General features: G+C 33.5%; 1 protein-coding gene across 3 annotated transcripts in view; it reads right to left on the bottom strand.

The window, feature by feature from the left end:
* LOC128993982 (peroxidasin-like) overlaps positions 1-22,532 on the bottom strand; it is a 249,266-nt gene extending 226,734 nt beyond the window's left edge. For all 3 annotated transcript variants that reach the window (XM_054418140.1, XM_054418142.1, XM_054418143.1), the window contains exon 1: positions 22,345-22,532. In XM_054418140.1, the coding sequence (XP_054274115.1) occupies positions 22,345-22,514 (170 nt within the window). In that variant the 5' untranslated portion in view covers positions 22,515-22,532. The remainder of the gene's footprint in view (positions 1-22,344) is intronic.
* Between the last annotated feature and the right edge of the window lie 2,542 nt (positions 22,533-25,074).

Raw genomic sequence — 25,074 nt, 5'->3', positions numbered from 1 at the left:
TGTCTGCCACTTGGATAGTTGGAGGACTTCAAAAGGTTGATCCTGCACAAAATGGCAGATGTTCAAAGATTTCTTGAATCCGCCATTTTGAATCTTTGAACGACTGTCATTTTTTACTCAGGCATTCTTTTGAGCTTGAATTTACGGCATCGTAATCTACTAGTGAAGACCTTTAATTTGATGTGCATATTGACCTATGCTTCCATTTAAGATGTTCTTCCGACTCCTTGTGGGCCGTCCCCCTGAAGAGTTATTGGATCACTGAATATGTATTAAAATAGAGTTTTATGCCCTGTAACTTTGTACCAAGTATTGTAGCTCAATCTGCATTATATTTTAAAATATTAAGCCGTACCCAGACTTTTCAATCACCCTGTATATATTGATGTTTTGTTGGATGTTTGAGTATTGACTAGAGTCTATTACTGTAATTAATCAAGAACAATTCATTCATTTATCCAAATATTTTTCTCGTCGTTAAAGGTACTTTCTCTAGCAAAGTTTTAACGTTGGAACTAAATTAGTTCTTAATTATAATCCTACTTACTGCATAGAGTGCGAAGAGCTAGACTTACCTGCAAGCAAAAAAATACATAATCAGTATTAAAATACAAAATTTAATTACATAAATGTTTGCAAATGTAGACCTCACTATTAAACATTTGAAAACAGCTTACCGATTTCGTCAACTTTTACATTAGTTTTTAAGTTTATAGGCTAGTAAATATATTGCTTGAAAATCTTCTTTATCTCACATTCATTTGATGTAGGCCTACAATTCTGGCTCTGAAGTAAATGTGTTCCTTTTGAGTTGTTTCTTAAATTAGTAGTCTTTTTAGTAAATTACTTGTAAGACTTAAAACTACAAATGATCTTTTCGTCCCATTAGTACAACGTGTATGATTATTTAATTATTTACTAATTTTGTTGCATTTACCAATATTTACTTAACTCTTACCACTTTTTTACTTTAATATAATACACCATCATTAACGTGGCTGTGTTTAAAATACAACTAGTAGTTAAGTTACAAAATAAACATAATCCATGTGGTAATCCATTCAAATGACTGAAACATGAAACTATTTAGTTTGTGGATCTCACGTTGCCAAGGTATTTGCTGTGTTTAAATAGTAACAGGGATATCACATTAGCCAGGCGAGCGGTGAACTTAGGACAAACAACCTCACTCTGGTTACACTAGGCAATCTTGCCTTTGACATAACGTAACTACAGTATTTTGTACTTAAAACAATTTATTACTAGTGCTTTACAGACATTTTTGTGTACAAACTAGGAAGCCTGCACCTCGAAAAGAGCCTTATAATTAAACGAGGGTACCCGTAATTATAGGGTTCAAACCTTGTTGACAAAAATCTATTAAGTACAATACCCATTTAGGTTGGTTTAGAAAAGTTTTAAAAAAAGTTGTAAAAAAATATTTTACATTCACTTTCGGACGGATTTTAGCTATTTGATAACATGACTTTCTTCAAGTAGCGTGTAAAATGTTGCTGGGCTGGAACCCTTAGTGGATGTAGTTATTACATAAAAAGGGATAAAGAAACCCCCCCCCCCCATTGTGGAACAATCAAATGTTAAACATATGAATTTATTAAATTAAAATAACTCACACAGTATAAGATATGCAACGACTTTATACATGCATATTAATTATTTGCATCAAACTAGATAAAGGATGCGCTTGTGTCTGCCGCATGTTCTGTGCAGCATATCGTCATACATGTTATGTGCAAAGCTCTATTGTACAGTCATGTACAAAACTATTTAGATTATCTGTACATAGTGATAGCTTTGTTGGCTAGCCATATTTCTGGCTTTGTGTTACATTATTATTATATGTCATCTGCAGTTTTTGTTTGGTCTAGACTTGTTTAATAGAATTTATACATAATTGGATAAGGTTCCTAATGCGATTATCTAATTCTAGATCCATTATTATTTTAAACATGCTTAGCCTCCGATCAAGTGTTTTAGTAGGAAAAAGGTTAATACATGTTCAATGATCCGGTTTTCATCTAACTAACACGTTTCGAACCTAAGGGTTCATTTTTAAGCATAAGTATACCAAGTAGTTGGGAAAATATCCTCTTCACCCTCCCCCCCCCCGCAGGGGCTGAGAATAGGCATGACTCATTTTCTGTCAGCCACCCTACGCGTATACATTTCAGTATATACAATTTGGGCTTACATTTGTTAAATGTTTTCTTGTACAAGTTTTCATTGTAGATATGTATGTGACAACTCATCACAATCCCAGGATCGAAGAGGATTTTTCCAACTACTTGGTATATTGCACTTCAATTTGAAAGAGAACTTTTAGGTTCGGAACCCTGCTTGCTAGACGAGAAACGGTTCATTGACGGTACAACATTTCTACGAGGTGCCATAGTAGTGCATGCGTGATTCACGATAAGAAAATTATTTTATTGATTAGTAATGAAAACAACATAATTGTATGGTCACAATGAGAAATATTGGATGATTTATAGAGTAAAAGATTCCTTAGATAAAAATAAAATTCTTCTAGAAAGAGATCTCTATGTTTAGGTTAGATGAAACTTGAACCTGAGGGGTGCTTGGAACCATCAGTTTCTTAATTATACTGGGTGTCTCAGACCACCCGGCCGGCTTGTATAGCTCCAATATGAAAGCAAATGGAAACCTAATTGCAACTGAAACCCCCTATTTTGACCCCAAGGAATTCAGCTAAATTATTTTCAACCCCAAAAAAGCACCCCAAAGGGCAGATTTTGGGGGGTGTGTGTGGTTTTTGGGAAATTTTCAAATGTAAAGGGGGGTCGTGTTATACCTCTTTTTAAAGGTCCTTTAGTCCTGAGTATTTTAGTGGAAAAAGATTTAAATTATCTTCATCCCTATTTACAGGGTGTTCAAAAACGTACAAAAAATAGCCCTTTGAACTACTTTTCACTGTAAAGAAGTGGAATTTTGTGGGGGGTTCAAATTTTGATAACACTTTAATTGCTAAATGAGCTTTCAAAAAACTCTGGTTTCAACCCTTTTGCTATCTTTTTACTTATGTTACGCATTTTCAAACTTTTTGAAGTTTCAAAAGCTGATATCTCAAAAATTTCAAATGGCAACATGGGTTTAATTACAAACCACATTGTAGCCCTTAAAATTTGCTATAATTTTTGTATTTAATGTTTTTTGGTATCTTCATTGGTTAAAGAGATATAACGAAATTAGTGTATTTTAATGGTTTATTAAATGGTATTCAAAGTGTTTACTGTGGCAAATGTACACCTCTAGGTCTCAATTAAAACAAATCTTGTCTAAAAAAATAAAATAGTACTCAGATTGTTGATCTTGGAAGATTGATAAAGGAAAGAACACAACTGCAAATGTTCTTAGTTATTTTACAATTCCATGGCTCTAATAGTTCTTTGAATGAATAATTTGTTTGAATCAGCATTAATAGCCTACATACTGATGGACTTCTACAAATGCTTAAATTGCCTTCCATTTTGTTCCATGCAAACCCCAACTTTGTTATGCATGTAGTACTCAGTGCATGTAATTCTTCACTATTATGGTACTGTATTGCTGTTTTACTACCGCAGGTGCATTCACCTCTCGTACAAATCCAGTAAGTTCCTTATAATTTGATTTATCTAATCAAACGTGACCAGTTTCATGCACACGCTCATTGATTTCATGATGATTTTTTTTATTTACCAGTAGCATTTATAGACAGTATTCATTCAAAGCACTATTAGAACTTTGTAATTGTAAAATAACTAAGAATATTTGAAGTTGTGTTTTTTCCTTTATTAATCCTCCAAGTTTAACAATCTGGGTAGTATTTTAATTTTTTTAACATAATTAGTTTTAATTGAGACCTAGAAGTGTACATTTACAACAGCAAACACTTTGAATACCATTTAATAAAACATTAAAATACACTAATTTCGTTATATCTCTTTAACCAATGAAGATACCAAAAAACATTAAATACAAAAATTATAGCAAATTTCAAGGGCTACAATGGGGTTTGTAATGAAACCCATGTTGCCATTTGAAATTTTTGAGATAACAGCTTTTGAAACTTCAAAAAGTTTGAAAATGCGTAACATAAGTAAAAAGATAGCAAAAGGGTTGAAACCAGAGTTTTTGAAAGCTCATTTATTAATTAAAGTGTTATCAAAATTTGAACCCCCCACAAAATTCCACCTCTTTACAGTGAAAAGTAGTTCAAAGGTCTATTTTTTGTACGTTTTTGAACACCCTGTAAATAGGGATGAAGATAATTTAAATCTTTTTCCACTAAAATACTCAGGACTAAAGGACCTTTAAAAAGAGGTATAACACGACCCCCCTTTACATTTGAAAATTTCCCAAAAACCACCCCTACCCCCCAAAATCTGCCCTTTGGGGTGCTTTTTTGGGTTAAAAATAATTTAGCTGAATTCCTTGGGGTCAAAATAGGGGGTTCCAGTTGCAATTAGGTTTCCATTTGCTTTCATATTGGAGCTATACAAGCCGGCCGGGTGGTCTGAGACACCCTGTATATACTTTAGCCACTGGTGAGATTTGAACTAAGGTACTGTATATACGATCGGGTAGAGACGTATATTTTGCGTCACAATTTGACACACATATCGTCAAATTATGAGATGAGGGGTCTCCCACGTTCAGACACCACGAAAAGAGCCGCGTCGTTTAAACCAACCTTCCACGACCACACTTGTCGTTTTTCGTCATTATTCACCAGAGTCAGATTCCGATTCGTTTTTCGTCCATTGTGAGCAATCCATTGATTCCCAATCCAAGGTCCCGCATTCTACCAGCGCCACAGAGTGTTTGTGACGAAGCAGGTTTTGAACCTCTCCCCGCCGGTCCTCTTTAGCTCTTCACTATTTGTATTTGTGAGATAAAAACTTTCACTTCAGATCAACTTAAGATGTAGTCACAAGGGGATTTGTCCTGACGTGATAGTAAAAAAGGTATACAATCTGTTTAAACCACGTGAGGATTTTATTTTTTCCAAATTAGTTTGGATAGTTTCAAACGTGTTTAAGCAAAATCACGATAGACACTTGCAATTTGTATAGATAGTTAAGTTATACCGAGTATAAAAGCTGATACTTTATATTCCTCTCTAGTTAGAGTGATGTAATCAAAGAAGTAGATTATGTAAGGTTACCAATACTTCGTCATATTCATATCTAGTTTACTTTCAGTAGAAGAACTTTGATAGCAAGTCTCTCATGGGGATTTTAAAGTAAGGTCTGTTTTCAAAGTTGACTTCTTATCGAGGTCTACTTGTTATCGAGGTCTACTTGTTATCAAGGTCTAATTGTAGTGACTAAGTAAAACCTGTTATCAAGGTCTACTTGTTATCAAGGTCTACTTGTTATCAAGGTCTACTTGTTATCAAGGTCTACTTGTTATCAAGGTCTACTTGTTATCAAGGTCTACTTGTTATCAAGGTCTACTTGTTATCGAGGTTCCACTGTATTGCAAGGTTGAAAAATTTATCTTATATTAAAAACGCATTCACGATTCTGGAACCAATTGAGATTTTTATTTACAACTTGTCCTAACAAAATGACGAGGTCAGAATACGAGCCGTTGATTACAAACATACAACCTATAAAATATAAAACAAACATAAAGCTTACAACGTGATTTATGTTACTTGTTTTCAACTATATAAATTAGAGATTTTAATTGGTACAAAGCCAAGCAAAGACCACACAAAATATAATTCTGTTTTAGGGGAAGGGAAATGGTTTGAATATGCAAATAACAAGGAAGGAGGAGGCAGTAATTAGTCAATGTGACAGAACTAGTGGAAGATTGGCTACAGGCCAGACAGGCTGCCTAGACAATCTTGAGACTAGAGTGGAAATCTTTAAACTTAGAGGTTTATTTGTTACCTGAGATGGTCGGGATTTGCTTAAATTACTTAAAAACTCCATCTAAACACACTTGGGCTGGAGGAAATGTTTAAGCTTTGATAATTTACTTATATCGCATAGTCCCAAAGTTAAATAATTTCACTACATTAGCCATGTGGGAATCGAATGTTGCATAGGCTACAGACTGCAGTGAAATCTTACAACTTTTAAGTTGTAAACCATAGAAAAGAAGGAAACGTCAACGAGACTTATAAGCAAAGTTATACACTTGATATGGCAAATGAAATCAAAACATTTAGAGGATTAAATTCTAAATACAAATCCTTCCTAGAAATATTCTCTTTTACAGTAAAACTCTTAAATTTTTAGGTTTACTTTTCGATCCGCAATACGTAAAGAATTGTCAATTGGCATGAGCCTAAAGTTCCATCAAGGTTACGGTATTGAGGGTATATTCCATTTTAGTTTACTATAACCCCTTGCAATTAAACTATTCTAACTTTATATGTCAAACTAAAGTATCTACTAAAGATTTTTTAGTAGTATTAAATATACTAATACTACATATAGTGTATATAGGGCATGCTTTAATTTGACCTAGTATGTTAAACAACAATAGTACATAACAGTTTATTAGAAACTCGTTACAGTGTAATGAATTTTTTTTTTATTTGATACATGAATAATTTGGTATTGTTCCTAGATTTACTTTGAACTGCTTACCATCAATGATTAGAGTTTCACAAAGTGATACAGTTTATGTAAACCAGTTTCTATTCAAAATTAATTTAGGCTTATATTATTTCACCGTCATTGTCTTTAGGTTTCGTCATGATGAGTAGGCGAGTTCCTTTACTCTAGACAAAGCCAACCTCTCAAGGGTAACTCATTCATAGAGATCAAAGAGTTTGTTGCTCTGTTGTGAAACAACCATAGACACAACTTCGAGGCTCAGTTAATTCCCTTGTACGAACGTAACACTGCTAAATACCATTTCTGGGATGGCATTAATTGTGCCAAATTACATGAGTCAGGTAGTCGGGTATTCCTGAATTGCGCCAACTACTCCAGGGAGCCACTCGATACGTTTATTGACTGCACTAAGTGGCAGCCCTCTTTGACTGTATAATTGAGTAGGCAAGGTTAGGGTAAGTTGGGTTAGGTTAGGTTAAGTTAGGTCAGGTTAGGTTACGGTGGGTTAGGTTAGGATGATACGTAAACAATGGCATTCCTTCTCTGGCAACTGGCTTGGGCTTGGCGCAAGTAAGGAACATTTTCGGGACCCTTTAAGGATTTGGTGCAATTGAGGAACTCTTGCGCGACCCCCTTTAAAGCTCGACTTATTTTTAGAAATTTGCCAAAATATTTAAATATGTTTCAAATCTGAATCCATGATTTTCTACTAAGTGTCACAGTAGTTTTTATATAGGTGACTCCCTTTGCAATGGGCCCTATAATGGTATCAGTCTAAAAATATCCAGTGGCTTAAAAAGGGTTTCGCTTCTGGAAACTTGCATGAGTGCGTGAAACTCTTCGCAAGACATCAGTCGTATCTTTAAGAACCTACTTCGAATTTGGCTGGGAAAATCCTTTACAACATACTGGACGACCTCTTTAACCGAAAGCATCGGAAACCTTAAGAATGTTTACTATATGTGCTTGTTTATGCTACAACTTACTAGATCTTCACCCCTTAGAGATTCCCCTTCAATCTACCTTATTATTTTTAAATGTTATGTTTTGTAAGTTTAATTAAAAGATCGGCTGAAATGTTACTCTCTTAAAGAAGTGAGATAGACTATTGTAGAATTTTCTATAAACTGTAAAGATACGTTTGATTTCCAACTACGATATTGTTATCCTTGCCATTATATCTGAGGGGCAGGATATTGCCTCTGGCAAGCAACGTCGGTATCTTAACATTATCTCTGTATGTACGTGACTTGCTTCTACGATAGGCAAAGTGGTTCTAATCTAATTGATTACTGAGCATGTCAAATTTTATTTGTTTTCTCCTATTAGTTATTAAAATAAAACAAAATTACAAGACAAATACTATTCGTTATTAAGAATACTGAGTTAATTTTGTTAGTATTAAGTGAATTCCTCAAGGAAATGGGGGAAGGGAGCTTATAGTGTTTATAAGGGACCCAGGCTTGGTATCAAAGTAAGATTTTTCAATTTGTACCACTAGAAATAGTGTACTAACAAAGTGCTATAAGCAGTTCATTGTCTTGCATAATATTAATTATTTACTGAATTAACAACTATGGACTCCTTTTTATAGTACCTACGCAACATTTGGAGAATTAATTTTTTCGTAGGCTTTTCAAATAAATTCAAAGCAACAATGCCATTGCGGTTGGCCCAAGTAGCCATATCGTGCATTCATAGAAAAAAACTGCCCTAACTGATACTATAGTTATCTAAGAGAAAGAAAGCTAAATTATTATAAGTCCAAATGTATTGAAGCATCAAGTTCACTTTGGGCGGTTTGCTGTGACGTCATTATTATATAATCGATTGTTTTTGTCCGGAATTATTGTCGAATGCACATTTCCTTCACGCAACAATTCACAATTGTCGCATCCTTTTTTCACACAATAGCAACATGGGATTGCATTTTAGGCTTAGTGATTCATTTATACACAAACCGGGTCACATATGGTCACAACTGGTTTCCTGCCTTTTATGGTGGCAGTGTTTGGCTTTGTGCCCCCCCCCCCTCCTAGATGGAACACGTACAGCTTTTGTCGTTCAAATTCTCTGTAATGTGACTGATAATAATTCCATCAAGGTTTACACTTAATACTGTGTACAGAATATGGTTTGTCCCGCAACAGCCTTACTCGAAATTTACATTTTCATAAAATACGTCCAATAACAATTCGAAACTGGACCCAGCTGTTCCTGATCATTGGGCTTTAAATAAAGATCATGGCTAATGAAACAGCTGATCTTAGTCAACAACAAAGCTACACAGATCACACATTATTCTACAATCATCTCTCTTATTCGGGTCAAAATACGCACCTAGGTGACGTCCCAATCTCAATTGGTGTTAATAATAATAACTCTTAAAACGGATATTTAAGCTTACTGTTAATTCAGAAGACAGTAAATACATATAAAATATGGACTTACCATCGATTTCGATTAAATACTTTTAGCCTAATCGTAATGATCGGATGATTCCTTTTGGGTCTGATGATGATACTTAAAAGTAAAGTGAAAATATATGTTTCAAGAGTGTTGTTAGACGTTTATATAACAGGTTACGTGCCTTGACGTCCACAATTCCTTAGTCGGTATCCGTTGACTATAGTTTCAACTACTACGTAGTCATTATCAAAAACGGAACGTTAAAATATTACATTCGTTAAATGTCGTCAAATCTTAAATACATATGTTTATATACTTACTGAAAATTTTATAATCCGTATAATGATGATCAAGAAGTTAAATAAAAGCAAATTTAACTTATATTTTATGTATCAAGTTTTTCACGGAAAATAGTTTTAACGAAGTATTGACGGTGTTTTATACCACCACGCTAGGTACGAGCCCGGAATTGTTTTTAACATTACTTCAGGCTAGACCTAGGGGTTACGGCATTATCATTTAGATAAAATCCAATGGTGATTTGGCGGGATTTGAACTCGGGACCCCAGGAACCGGAGTCCCGTACTCTAACCACTAGACCAGCTCGCTCTCCCATTGACGGTATTAAGATTGATTTATTCCAATAATAAAATGAAATAGTTTATTTATACAGGCAAAGTTAAATAATTAACTGTAGTAGGAAATAAAAAATGTTATAATATTTTTACACCCAACCAAATTTTATTATTGATCCTTGACAGTTAAAAGACAATAGTTGTTTGTGTAACTAGTGTGCGAAGTGGCACTTGCGTTACACATTATATTTTTCCTACAGATACTATAAGGCATAATTAGTCTTTCAAACACTATACAACATGTTTTAGGTTAGGTTAAATCCAATCGTTGAACGAAATGGAAACGCTGCACCAGCTGATCGTAGTCAAGTGTTGCCAACTTATTTTCAAGTGTACACGGATTACGTGCATAAAAGCACACCGTTTTCGTTGTCTGGTTTGAATACTGGTGTGCACTAAAGTAAGGCTTTATGTACTATAATCTTTGCAAGGAAGCATTCTTTGCCGGGTGACCGTAGGAAAAAAATCTTTTATTGATCCTTAACAGTTAAAAGACAAACGAAATTTTCCAACTCTTAAGAGTGTTTTACACTACTAGAGCAACGTACGCTCTTTATTCTATATTCCCTCACCGAGACATCAAAGAGCGTCAAAGCCGAGTAATCCGTTACAAAAGCCGGACTCCTCGAGCGTGTGATGATACATGTTAGATCAAAGGCAATATATACATCCTGAAGCTGAAGGAGACGACGAGAAACAAGGATGTTTATAAACTTCCTTATCAAACCTATATACAGGATTAGGTGATAAGTGAGACTTTTTATATTAATGTATTTACTAATTATTTCGATACTTCTAGGATTAGCAGAGTCGGTAAATTAATGATACTCCCTTTTTATTTTATTTTCAGAAGGTAAGTTTTAATTTGTAATCCAAGAGGTTACAGACAATCCAACATCTTAACAGCGATTACGAAAAACGTATATTATTTGAAAGGAAACGGAGATATTTAGTTTGAATATTATTTTCACTTTATTTATTATACATTAAATGCAGTAGCATACTAATTATGTAACATCATAATTTGTTAGGTAATTGAATAATGAAATTCGGTATAAACATGTAAACCTACATTTATTCCAACGGGTCCGCGAAAAAGCATGATCGGACCATAGAAAGGGGGTTTATGGGGGATTTTTCCCTTTTTTGACCCAAAAAAAATATTTTTGCAATTTCTTTCTAAACCATTCTGTAGAGCTTAAAAAAGATATAATGTAGTATATTGAAGAGCTGTTGTATGCATAACGGTCATGGATAAAATTAAAATAGGGCTACACTTTAGTTTACGTCCTACACTCATTCGAATGAATATATCGATATATCAAGTTTGGTTGGTTAGGTTAAAACTTAACCTGGCCGAATGAAATAATCGATCTATCGATATTTTTCAATCGAATGAGTGTAGGACGTAAAGTAAAGTGCAGCAAAAAAAGTGTAATTTAAAATTCCTATGTTATTCTTATTGAGAAAATGAAAACTGTTGTAGTAGTTTACTTGTTTATGGGTATATGTCGATAAAATTTGGCAAATTTATTTATTTCATCATATACTATTGACTTATGGTAATAAAATACTTTTTATATTCACTGTAGCAGCAAACCTAAGTACTGGCTAAATCTAATGGTATTTATCACCCATATTAGTCACAAAGGCTCAATATTTTCCTAGAAAGGACAATGAGAAGACTGCGTCTACGGATTAGTATCGTTTGTTCCGTGTTCATTTGAGCGCAACGCACTTATACGCCCATATTGTGTGGATCGCAGATGCCGCCTTTGATACTGAAACAAACACACAAACACAGATGTATTTACAACACGGCTTATTGTTTCCTGAAAAGTTGTGTTTGGACAGAGCCCACTCACGGTTAGTTACAAGGACAAAAGGAAGTTTTCTTTGAAAAGCGTCTGTATTGATCTTCGGAGAGTAAAAAGACCGTTATGAATAGTAAAAATGTGGTGTACATATGCATGTTCAATTGTTGACGTATATTCAACACAGCGCATATGTTATATGGCTGTCATGTGTGATAACATACCCCGCCGCAGCAAACCTGAAGTCTAACCAAATTTCCATTTACCCGGCTGGATTTTTACTAAAATATTCCCAAAAAACTTTCAGACTTATTTCCTATTTAAATAACATTAATTTTAGTAAGTATCTACTTAGGTTTGCTGCTACGAGGAAGATATGGAGGTGTGTTTTTTTTATGTTGACAGCTTAGCAAGAAATAAACAAAATTGCCAAATTTGAATAAAATATATCGATTAACAAGCAAACTACAACAGTTTATTTATTTCTTAAGAATAACATGGTAATTTTAAATTTACAATTTTTTTATTATATCCGTACCCGTTGGGCATACAACAACGCTTTAATACACAAAATTATTTTTTTTTTTTGCTGTACTGGTTATGAGATAAATTATGAAATCAATAAAAATAAATGTTTACCCCATAATCCCCCGTTCCTATTATTCGATTATGCTGGTTCGCGAACTCGTTCTAAGAAACAAAGGTTTGCACTTTTGTACCAAATTTCATCAAAATCGGACCATTATTTCTTGAGTTATCGCGCTAACGGTCACATATATAAATATATATATATATATGAATTTGAACGGATGGTGTTTTTGGCCTCTGGGAACCTTAAAACGAAAAAGTAAATCGGTCCCGGGTCTAGGTCTTAACATAAGACCTGCGGTAATAGCTTAGACCCTGTATAGGAAATTCGCTAATAAAAAGACTGAAGTCAGTAACTTATGATCAAGCGTGTAGATTTTTATCCGAATTTAAAACCGTTAAAATATGGATGTATTTTTATTTCCGTTTACGTTCGTAGGCACTACTGTTGACAGGTTTTTAATTTGTGTTTCGAGTAAATTTTACAGTATGTGCTTTATTTTGTTTTAATGCCTAAGGATAAGCAATTGTTTACTAACGTATGAACGAAATCCGTAAAGTACTTATACAAGACATTTTACCGCCCAAGTCCTCAGAGGTAGAGAAGAAATCAGCATGACTAATACATCTTTAAGAGAAATTCATCTTAACCATCGCTAAAAAATTCTTAACCGCCGAAAAACTTTAGGATCAGTTTCTCACCTCTCAAATTCTGAAGTTCGCTAGTTCAACTCCAGTGAGACCGTTATTGGACCCAAATGTAGTTTTTTACTAAGCCAATTAAGATTATACCTATCAAAAGGTCGGCAGTTAAACAAACAATACAAGAGTTTGGGCCTCTTTCTATCCAATTCCATAGCATTACAGGTCAAGCCTCGTTAGCACGAATCTCGGTAAAACAAATTCCTCGATAAGACGTACTTCTAAAAACTCCCTTGAAACTTTCATAAAGGGCAATGCTAAAAACAACTCTATACAACGTAGCAATTAGGTTAAAAACATCCATAAGACGAACTAGTTTATGACATGGGCTAGGCCCGATTAACCTCTTCACAAAGAATATTCTAAGCACAAAACCTCTACAAAACGAGTGTGACCTCTATAAGACAAACGTCTCACGATCTTTACCTCCATAGTACGTAGTATTAAACGACTACTATACTATACCGACGAATAACGGCTGTATTAAACCTCAATAAAACGATCCTCTTTATTAAGAACACCTCGATAATACGAATTGTTCCCCTTCCCCTTGAAATTATTCTTATAGAGGTTCGACTATCATTTTCATTATATTGGGATGGGACCGCCACCTAGGTGCGTATTTCAACCCAAATATTATTGAAGGATGAGTGTGGAATAAAATTCACAAAATCATAAGAAATTACAATGTTACAAATGTTGTACAACAAGAACTGCTGCATTACTGCGTGCCCACTTAGACAGGTTATTTTGTCACCCAAGCACCTCAGAAGAAAAGAACGCAGCTATGACTAATAGAGCTGTCTCGTTCTGACAACAGGTATTCAGCCAGAGACTTATCACGGATTGGTTCCACAAGCCTGGTAATGTATGCGTGCCGCGTTGTAGAGGTTATAAGTCTTCGGGACACCTACATTTTGCACCGCAGTCGTGCCAACTGTGGGAGACGGCCATCAATTTTCTGTTTAATGCAAGATTTATCTTGTGAAGTGACAGGAGGGATAAAAGGTTTATTGGTGAAAACAAAAGGTATTTAAGAACATTTAGGCTGAGAAATGGAACTAGAAATCAACCCGAAAGCCAGTGAATCTTGGATGGATAGCAAGATTATTTTATGCAGAATTTGAAGATTTGTAGGGTTGGTCGTAGTCGTCTTGAAAAGATCGGGTACAGAAATATTTGACCCCCTGAAAATCCAAACTGATACTTTGAAATAAACACAGTAAAATCTGAACTCAGTGAATTAATCTCACTCAATCTAGGATTAAAAAGTCGACCATTGAAACTAATTAAATAGCTTGGGATCATATCAATATTAAAAAAACAAATACTGTGTAAAGCTAAAAGTTTTTATCTGTTTGGAACTTTTGAAAAATACGTGTACAGATTCTAGTTATTATTAATTTAATCTTACTAATATTATAAATGTGAACGTTTGTGTGTTTCTTTATTTGTTTGTTTGTTTGTTTGAAGTTCAATTATGCATTAACCACTGGACGGATTGGGCTGAAATTTGGCATGATGAAGGATCATATTCCCGATTAACATATAGGCATATATTTATCTCAAAAATCCTTTCGGGCTCCGCCCCAGTGGTTCTATAGTTCCCCATGTTATCCTTATGAGTATTGATATTTAAAGGGAATTAAAGTACTTAGTCAGCTGTTTCAACTAAAAATGTTGGTTCTATGATATGCAAAAGTATTAAAAAGTTATAAGATTTACCAACAGGGTGCAGCACTATTATTGTTTTGCATTTATAGAAACAGCTAATTTGAACTAACCAGCCACAAAAAACTGTGATAGGCAATGAGAACTGTCAAAGTAGGATTGTTTAAATTTGTGTTTATGTTTTTAATTGCATGAATAATTTGTGATATTTTGCGAATTTTTAATAATTTATTTTTCTCTGTTGTTTAGGTGGAGAGGTAGAACATTATTGCTATGGTAGATGTGTAATACTAAGTATACCGTAAATTTAAAGAAGCAAATTTTATCAAACTGCACCCTCCCTTATTGCAAACGCTAAGTTAGAGTATAACTTCAATTAGCATTTTACACTTATACGCCAACCCCGTACGAAGGACGGGTACTTTGCTAGTAGAATAATAGTTGGTTTCAGCGTTCACAATAATTGGCATACAAGTTATCAGTTTAAATTTCGCCCTTTAAGTAACACTGTTTGCACCAACATAAAACATTTAAAGTGATATTTGTCTCGATTCGTTGTCTTCAATATAAAGAAGCAATTCAGTTAAAACAGATATTCGTTATAAATCTTTTACGTGTCCATCATATTTTTAAGAGACAACAAATAAATAGAAGATTTACGTTTTCGGAATAGATTTCTATTCTTCATAGCACTGTGAAAAAATGAACGAGTAAAATATCTTCAATTATTTTAAACAAATAACACTTTGAAGGTAGATCTTAGGCATTCCAGGTATTTCGGATTAGGCACTGCAAAGGGAAACACGAATAGCGCATTAGCCGATCGCGTAAAACACTTTGAGCAAGCGAATTGACTCGGCTACACCTGATTTTGCTTTATAAATTGAATTCACTAGATACAAGTAAAGGGATTTTTCACAATTGGTAGTCTTTTAAAATGTACTTTAAACTCTAATTTGTCAAGCTAATAAATCGTTAGTAAAACCCCATGAGATAGTTGTAAATTCGGTTACAGCTGGTTATTTACTAAATTACCAAACTAATCAAGTTTATATAAATTGTTTATCAATACGTTTATGTTTTAATGCAGGGTAGGTAGATCTTGAAAAAATAATCTTAAAGTAACTCACCCCGTTTGACTTCATAAGTATTAATAAAACTGTTGTGTGGGTAAGTTAAGCTGAAATAAACAGATCAGCTAACGGTACAAACAAATAATCACACTACAATAAGGTAATAAATTTAAAGAATAACAAACAAATAAGTACAGCTGAGATATTTTCAACAAAAGTCCCTTTAGAAAGGAATTACGACCTTAAAGGGCAATTTATAAAATAATGGATAGTTTTGCACAAGGTTTCTCGTCATGACGAACATTTTAAGTATATTGTTTATGGGGGCGTGACTTTTACTTTTCTCAAAAGTTCTTGGGTACTTTAGGATGTATATGGATAATCGGGATCCGTATGTGTTACATGTTATTCCGTTTGCGCAAAGTGAATGTCATAGTAAATAATTATCATAAATCAAATTTATCCACCTTAAAAAAGATGTCACAATTCACTATGAATAGATGGTTAAGTCCTTCTATTTTCGCTACAATGATGTGTACTCAACTTAAAAAGCCTCATCAAACTAACAGAGTCAAAACATGCGTCAATAATATTTGTTTGAATACATTTTGAGTCAATTATTCACTTCCTTGATACATTTTTTGACTAATTCACCAAACAAATATAATAAATATAAGAATTAAACAACACAAACCACTTGTGATTTTTATTCACATATTTATGAGTAGTCTCAATTTAATACTACATAATTAAACTAGAACTTGAGACTAAAATCTTGATATTTTCCAAAATCAATTACATGTTTTAATAATCATTTAATAAAGCTATTACTGAATCTTCAACCTTGAAAATTCAGTAGTAGCGGAACATTAATTCATTACAAAACAAGCAACTAATTTTGCAAATATCAAGATTTCAGACTCAAGTTCAAATTACAGTATAACAAAATGAAGATCCTGGAAGCCATAGAAATTAGAATACAGAAATAAATGTTAACGTTCCATTATAGTATTTCCAAATACTGGTTTGTTCGTAATGTAACAAGTAGGTCTAGTAGTAATGTTTTTAGTTAATCGAAATAATTAACTGACTCTCCTCTCCAAGCTTGGCTTGTAATTCAAAGGCCAAAGCTTAACATAAATTACTTGGACGTATGCAATAACAGTTGGAAGTACAATTGTCACATGCACAATATAGAACCGTCATAACATCAAGCATGTTACATGCAGCCATGATGTCCCCTTGTGAAGCTTTGAACATAAAGCATGAATTATGTAACGACACTGTACATCGTAGTATTCCACGAAGTGCATTGCATTTTTAAAGACTTCCTCGTACTACCAACAAAAGGAGGAGGTTCTCAATTAGTTTGTGGCAATGTTTGTTTTGTCTATGTATGTTCACCAATTTCTCTTTGATTCTTTTACCGATCGGCGTGGTTCCACCACCAAAATAACCAGGAGAGTTTCCCTTTGGTACCATATATAACATTATTTTTAAGATTAATATTTGTATCGCTGAAAACCTCAAATATTCAACATATGTTGTTTATATTTGTGCAAAAAAGGCAATAAATAATAACAATATTCCTACAGCTGATAGATGATACCATTTAAATGAAGCTACAGACCTTCATGGAACAGCTGTTTTATATTGATTAATAAACGATGTGTTGCCATGGACCCTAAATAAATTATTTTGCAAAAAGACATTTCGTTTGAGTTACTATAAGAAAGTTATTTCAACGTTTGACCTGATTGCTTTTGAAGTCGGTGGTTTTTTTTACAAAAATAAATTACAATTCAACATACTTCTTGTCAAGTCTAGGTAATATAAACATGTAATAACTGGTTTTTATAAAACAATTTATTTTCTTATGATTATTGATAATTAGTTAGCCAGCTAAATACGTGTATAGGTAAATTTCACAATTTATTATAGTTAGAAGGAATAATAGTAAATTATCAATGTTGAAATAAATATTTTAAAACTATTCCAAGAAGTTAGATTTCAAAGGAATATTTGATGAAAACATCTCTACACTCTCATGGACTCAGAACTTACAAATTAATTTACTGCATAGTTTATGTGATGAAGAAAAACACTATTTATTGCCAAAAATTAAACTAAACCCTTATTTTTCCTATAATAAATTTCTCCCACGCACAATGTGATGGATAATTCTTATACATACGTGTTTTGTTTTGTATTTCCCTTTATACTGACGATGTTTTGTCAACATGCACTTAAATAATTTTGAAAATAAGATTTGTTTATTTAATTTGATCTTTTGACCAAAATTATTAATTTTTTGGCATAACACCGTTTCAAACGTACTTCTACCAACCACAAGATGTTTGCAATGTTGTTTAGAAGAGTAGGCTCATTCACACTCTAACCCTACAAAAGCTGAACTCCCAAACCAGCTGAGTGGGACATCAAAGGAAGGCTATATCCGTCTTGTCACCAGAGTAGACAAAGAAGGATAATTTCGCAGCTAACTGCATTTTTTACATGAGACTCCTCTTTGCAAATACGCTTTCAGTAGCTATAACCATTGACTTTGATCTGAAAGTAGACATCCCATTTAAATGGACCAGATATATAGGGGAACGAGCTGGTCTAGTGATAGAGCGCAAGATTCCGGTCCTAGAGGTCCCGGGTTCAAATCTCGCCAACTCACCATTGGATTTTGTCTAAGTGATAATGCCGCAGCCCCTAGGTCTAGTCTGAAGTAATGTGAAAAACAATCCCAGGTTCGTGCCTAGCGTCCTAGGACAAAAACATGGACCTGATATAGGTTTTTTTTATAAAACAAGTCACATGGTTGAATATAAATAACAAAGTATGGTGCAATTTAATATATATTTTTCTATAGTTATAGTGATAGTTATTTTTTCTTCTTGGATTGGTTGAGAAATATGCGTATTTTGGCAGAAATAAGTCATTTATATCATTGAATTTTGACGACTGTGTTATATATATATACTCCAATAAATTGCTAACTCTTTATTTCACACCCTACAAATTAAACCTCTTTAAAACAAAGGTTTGCAACTATGTAAATTACTCTAGGGAAATTCTGCACCTCTATTATTTCCAGCATCAACTAATTGAAATATACATTGTTTGATTATTTTAAGTACTATTTCAGAAATGTATACAAGAGTTTTGCATTCAGCAAAGCATATTAATATAATTAAAAAAAAAAATAACTATTTACTGGTTATAATGTTTGTATTTATTTAAAGCCAAGCAAAACAATCACTATGTAATTAATTAACTAAATAAATTACGTGTACAAATCCAATATCCAATTTAAATGAAATACTGACGCAATTAACCTTGATTTACAAAACAAATTATACTCATTTCAGCGGATTAATATGTAAATTAATGTGGCTACCCATTTTCCGTTACTGGTTGGCATTAAACATTATCATAGGCTTATTATTATTTATATTAAATTAAAAAAAATAGTCATTGGAATGTAAGTTGTGTAAAATTAAATAAATATAATCATAAAGGCTATTGAAAGCATACTTCTATAAAACTGCCTTTTATGTAAACTAAATTTAAAACATGAATCAAAAATCGGGACTGCAGGTGACAAACTGAAAGTGGTAAAATCAAAACGAATTGTAGCCTATCAAGGGATTTCTCAGGAATTTAAATTAGCTAAATGAGAAACAAGAATATTGCATTAGCAGTGAGAGTAACACCTCGGCTGACTAAACTAGTCTTGGATACAGCCTGGTAAACTGGTGTGTTTAAAATACATTCCGACGTTCTTACGAAAGGGAATTTCTAGCGGACTATGGTTCGTAATTTTTACTCAGACCCTTATTATATTGAGAGGTCCTAAAACTTGTTGTATAGTTTCCTAATACTCCATTAACGTCGTATTGTGGACAAAATACTAACTTATTTCTAGTTGTAAGTTATGATGTTAAAAAAGGAACTCGCTAATACAGCAATGATTATTAAACTTTAAAAGTCTTACACATTTCCATTATGGTGTACAATTTTTAGAAACTTAGATATCGCTCAACTGAAATAAAATAGTTTAATTTTAAAAGCTTATAAGTCGAATCGGTGAATGATTATTTGAATATAGATCATTTTCAAGAATAATTTACTTCGTAATTAACGTTATATTTCAATTTAAAATAAACCAAATCCGAGTAAAATATGTATAACAGTAGAAATTATAACTAATATTATCAGGTTAATATATACTTTCCTTAGATCTTATAGGCCTACTTTTAAAGTGGTTTATCAAATTTCATCCATAACGCAAAACGGTTCTGATTGTTCAAATATTCTAGTAAATAATCATCATGATGTACCTAATTATATTTTAGGCTACCGTAGTTATTAGGTTTATTGAGCTTTATCTTCTTACTGTAAAATTAATCTTAGTAAATAAGCATTCTTATATCAAACCATAATTCGAATTTATGTTTATAAAAAACATAAGATATCTCAAGGTTAAACTGGTTTGCAGTCAATCGTAAACAGGGATATTCAGAGAGAAAGTCCAAGATTTAAATACTACTGCAACTTGGCAAGGCGCCATTGGAATCTGTAACCGGAACACAGACCACTTGAGACTTAAAATTTGTTAGCCACAAAATATCGTATTTTCACCTTATTCCTCACACAGGAACGAAATAATGCATCATATAAAAAGGAACTACAGGTCGTCCAGTGGTCTGAAAACTCGACCAAAAATGTGTAATGTACAGACTTCTTTATTTTCACCCCACGGTGTAAATAAAACATATCATTGCAATTTCTTTCATTTGTTATTTTCTGTTTATATTTGGTTGTTATTTCGTCACCAACATGGCAACCCAAAAGGCTCATTTTAATTATTTTTCACCACACTATGTTGTATGATGTTTTACATACGTTAATTGGTAGCTGAAAGTTACGTTTTGCTGGCCATGCCAGCTGTCATCGTCATTAGGGACCGAGCAGGTTTTTACATCCCTAGCGCCACAAAATCAGCTATTCGCTTGATGTTAAATAATACACAATCAGTATCCATAGCACTGCAATAGAATTGTTTTATTTTCACCGTTGCCAGCAATTGTTTATTATTTATTTATTTATTTATTTTTTTTTTTTGCTGATTCCTTAAATCACTTCTTCACATAACCTTAAAGTTGCGTTGCCTAACAGATGCTATCAATATGCATTAATTATTATTATGAATAGTAGTAGTGTGGTGAAAAATAATGTTCGTACCACGGGCCGAAATTGTTTTGCAGCTCTCGATCGATTTAAATTCTCGACTTCGTCTTGAATTTAAAAACTATCTCGAGCCGGCATAACCTCATTTTCGGCCCTAGGTACGAAATATACTATTAAATTAATTTTATAATATCTTTCCAACAGGGTAGATGCGTAGATTTCCCTGCGATGCGCACCTGAGAAAAAAGGTGTTCAATAAACATGCTCAACCCCCACAAAACACACCCCCATATAGAAACAACCCCCATATAAAAAAAAACATATAAATGGACAAGGCAATATCATTCTGATAAGTTGGCAATATCAACGCTTTAACCTGAAGAAAACGTAACTCTAGCTAAAAAGGATTCTAGGGATTCGCACTCTCCATCTATTACGAGATAGAATTCTTAAATTTGCATTTAAATTGAAAGTCCCTCTCTTACAAGTTCCTTTGGAGGAATATAGATAATACAACTTGTTCCCTTTGAAAAAAGGTTATTTATTATACTTGGTATTTATTTAATTGACTGGGTCAATTATTTTTTACTGCGGTTCTTTTGTTTTAATCCGCTTGATTGATGTAGTTACTTGAGAATTTCCAAGTAATTGATATCGGTCTTGTATAATAAAATTGCCAATCTAATATTACCGAAAACAATGTTTCATTTTAATAGGTTAACTCTTACGGTGTGTTTTAAGACGATAAATGACGAATTTGTGATTGATTCGTAAGTGATCAATTTCATCATTGTATTTTCATCTAAAACTTTTATGGGGACTATTAGTAGTTGTGTGTATAAAATTTATAATGATCAATGTCTCGCTTCAAAAGTAATTTTTAGTACTTCTAACTATTTGTATCGTTTTGAAACTAGACCTGTTTATCCTTTACCAACGCACTTAACATTTTGTCACCGACTTATTACCTTATTACCGATTCTTCATCTTTTACTTTTAGTTTTATTTCCTTAGTATTAAACTCATACTTGGCTCATATTCACCTACAAAAATTCACTAAGATAAAATTCCGAAATTTATATATTAAGTCGTTTCACAGTCGAAAGAGTAAAAATTGTCTGGGATGGCTTAAAAACATGCTTCACATTACTTATGTACTGGTATGTCAAAAAATCATATATATTAAAAACTCGTATGAGGGAACGTATGAGGTCTTATGCTTTGGCAAAACTTTCTTCAAATAGTTATGTGTAGCAAAATTAAATGACTATTTAAATTTGAACGATAATGGTCCTTTAATTGGTTTGTACAAATCATTTGAGAATATGTATTTGTTTTAACTGGATTAGATGTGTAGTGAGAGTAATTATAAAGACGAGTATTATAAGGATGAGTGTTAAGTGGATCAAATAATAGCTTTTTATCTACTGGTTCTCTTGCCAGGTAATTTCTTTTTCATCACATGGATCAAGGATACAGTTTTGAACCATTTAAAACTTCTGACCATTTTCAGGATCGAACCGGCGACCTTGTGACTAGACGATCACTTTAACCACTTAATCCACCAAGCAACTATAAATTTACAGGGTATAATGCAGCTCCCATTCAAAATCCGTCTAAAGTCATACTTTCCAACTACTATTTCTCGACTCACAGTATAGTGGTGTCCTGGGGAATGGCAGGCACCGTCTCCAGTGACAAGAACATACATCTGACCGTCGTCCTGAAGCAGAGACAACGAGACGGACACACACTCTGACAATTACATACACTGGCGAGGCACACACACACGCACACGCACAGCCACCGACACACGCGCCACATCCTACTGGTGATGATGCTCGCGCGGAGGTTGAGCCGCGACTGGTCTCTGAATCCGCTGAATGCTGAACGATGCTGCAGCTGCTGATGCACGCACGCGCTCACACAGCTGGCACGAGCATTGTTGCCACTCTGCACTCCGTTCTTGCTTAGTTCTGTTTCTCACACACGTTGGAATTTTCATATGAGTTGCAGGCAGGTTAACGCGTTTTTATACTATGTAAAAGACTACTGGTATGGGTGAACTTTGGTGTATACTGTTTGGTTATAAACGGAAGTGTTTGCGTATTCATGGGTAATAGTGATATAATATTAGTCTGGGACTCAGAGGATCCACATAAATTTCATGGGTATCCTTGTATTGCGATAATCTATCCTAATAGTTACACTTTTTATTGATATATGCAATTTTTTATCTGTCCATGGACCATGATAAATTTAAGCTGAATGTTTCAATTTGGAATTGATAGAAATGTTAATTCCTTATGACAATTTGTAAGCAACTATACCTCCTACCATTAATTTTTAAGATATTATTAATAATTATTTTAGTGTCAATATAATCCCACTTTCTCTAATAATATTATTCATTACGTAGTTAACAACAAGTAGCATGATAAACTACATGTTTGCAAGTATATTGATGATCTGAAATGAATACGTTGTAAAAGTTTATTAATTGCTGTAAATATAATCGTATTAATCTTATAGGAATACAATTTGCTACTATTGCCAACATTATCTGATATTAATTAACTAGTTGCAGGATTAGTTTAAACTAAAAGAATTCATATTTAATAACATTAAATTATGAGTAAACTACTTATAAACCAATCTGTTCAGAAAAGAAAATTCTGTCTAAAACAGATTTATTCTGTTGTCATTTTCAACACTTCCCATGCATCGCTTTAGCAAAAACCATCCAGATTGTGTTTTCGCATTTCTTCGCGAGTGGTCATCTCTCATAAGCAACACATAAACACGTATGTTTATCTTTGTTTATGGATTTTGTTGAAAGTGTGAACGAAACAACTCCCTTGTAAAAAAAATTTAAATCATTCCTTGAATGTTATGACGTGAGACTCAAAATACCATTTCCATATTTGTTTTGCTTGCGAAACATTATTTATAGATATATTTGGGAATCAAAGATTCCGTCTCCGTCTGTAATTAGACATCGATTTCTGACTATTCTATTAAAATAGTAACCCCCCTCTCCAAAAAAAGTGTAGTAGACATGAATATGGCTTCATATTTTCAGTACTATTTTTGGTAGCGTCACGGAGACGTGGGTTCGGATTCTGGTCACTGCCGCAAACATCTATCAGTATAGTTCACCTTCATACTGTACCGGCTTACCCCTTGCTTTACGGGATACGTTCCACGCACAGATCTCTAGTCTATTTGGACAAGCAAATGCAAAGTTAAAAAAGTCCGCCAACCTTTTTTAGAAAATAAGTGAAGTAACGCGCTTGTTCTATGGCACTGTAAATTCATCTTATTCTTAAGCAACACGACACATATTTCGAGGGGGTGATGATACTAATTAAATATGATTGAGACTAGTGAGAGAAGGAAGTCATAATTTGGAATGATCAAAGATGTCCACGTATCGTATAGACCGTGGCAGAACGCCAAGGGTCGTGATAGTTGAAACATATTAATATCACATCGTGCTGTCATTGGAGTAGCGTCCCAAAGTACATAATGCTATGTTTACATGTACCTGATGAATAGTACAGACAAATAGTATCGAGAATTATAGGTTTATAAAATATAATTATATTCGGAAATCCCGGAGAGTAAAAGATATTCTGGAATCAAGTCTTTTTCTCAGAAGAGGGCTGCAACTTTTTAAATTGTGGAATAACCACAGGTTAGGTTAGTTTAGGTTATGTTAGTTTATAGCTTTACTCACACGGTTTTTATTTACTGAACAGAAATAATATAAAAACTCAAAAACCACCTAACCTAAACTGTGGGTTATCCCTAGTTTAAATAGTAAACTGGATATACCCTCTTCTAATAAAGACCGCTGAAAACTACTCAGAGCTATGGTAATTACACAGTGAGATTTAAATCCAAATCCATACAAGTTATAAATGGGTACAAGTTTTCATTCGGCAAATAATGGAAAAACTTTGCTGATGAATTATTCAGCTAGAATAGTGCAGCAAATAACTTCTTCCTCATCATCGTATGTGTTATTAAATTACCTGAAAGCACAAAATATACGTAAAAAATGTTTAATGATATATCTAGACTTATACTGTTTACTCACAAGACGGTTAATAGATGTAAAATATTGTAAGAGCGGTCATTCACCTATTGAGTATGAAGATTAGAGTGTCCAATCGAAATCGATCACCACTTTCCATCTTTTATATGCGTGTCTTGTGAGTCAACAGTAAAAGTGTAAATATATTATTACAAGTGTTGTTTAACGTATTTTTTTCTTTCAAATGCTGCAATATAACAAGAAATAAAGTTTATTTAAGGATCAAAACGAATGTCCGAACGATTTTCGACCTCAGTAAAAATCACTTTAAACGTTAGTAATGGT

This window comes from Macrosteles quadrilineatus, unplaced genomic scaffold (assembly GCF_028750875.1).
Source record: "Macrosteles quadrilineatus isolate MER2022 unplaced genomic scaffold, UCM_ALF_1.0 Scaffold_5__1_contigs__length_97177068, whole genome shotgun sequence".
NCBI lineage: Eukaryota > Metazoa > Arthropoda > Insecta > Hemiptera > Cicadellidae > Macrosteles > Macrosteles quadrilineatus.
This window is presented reverse-complemented; position numbering and strand designations above follow the sequence as displayed.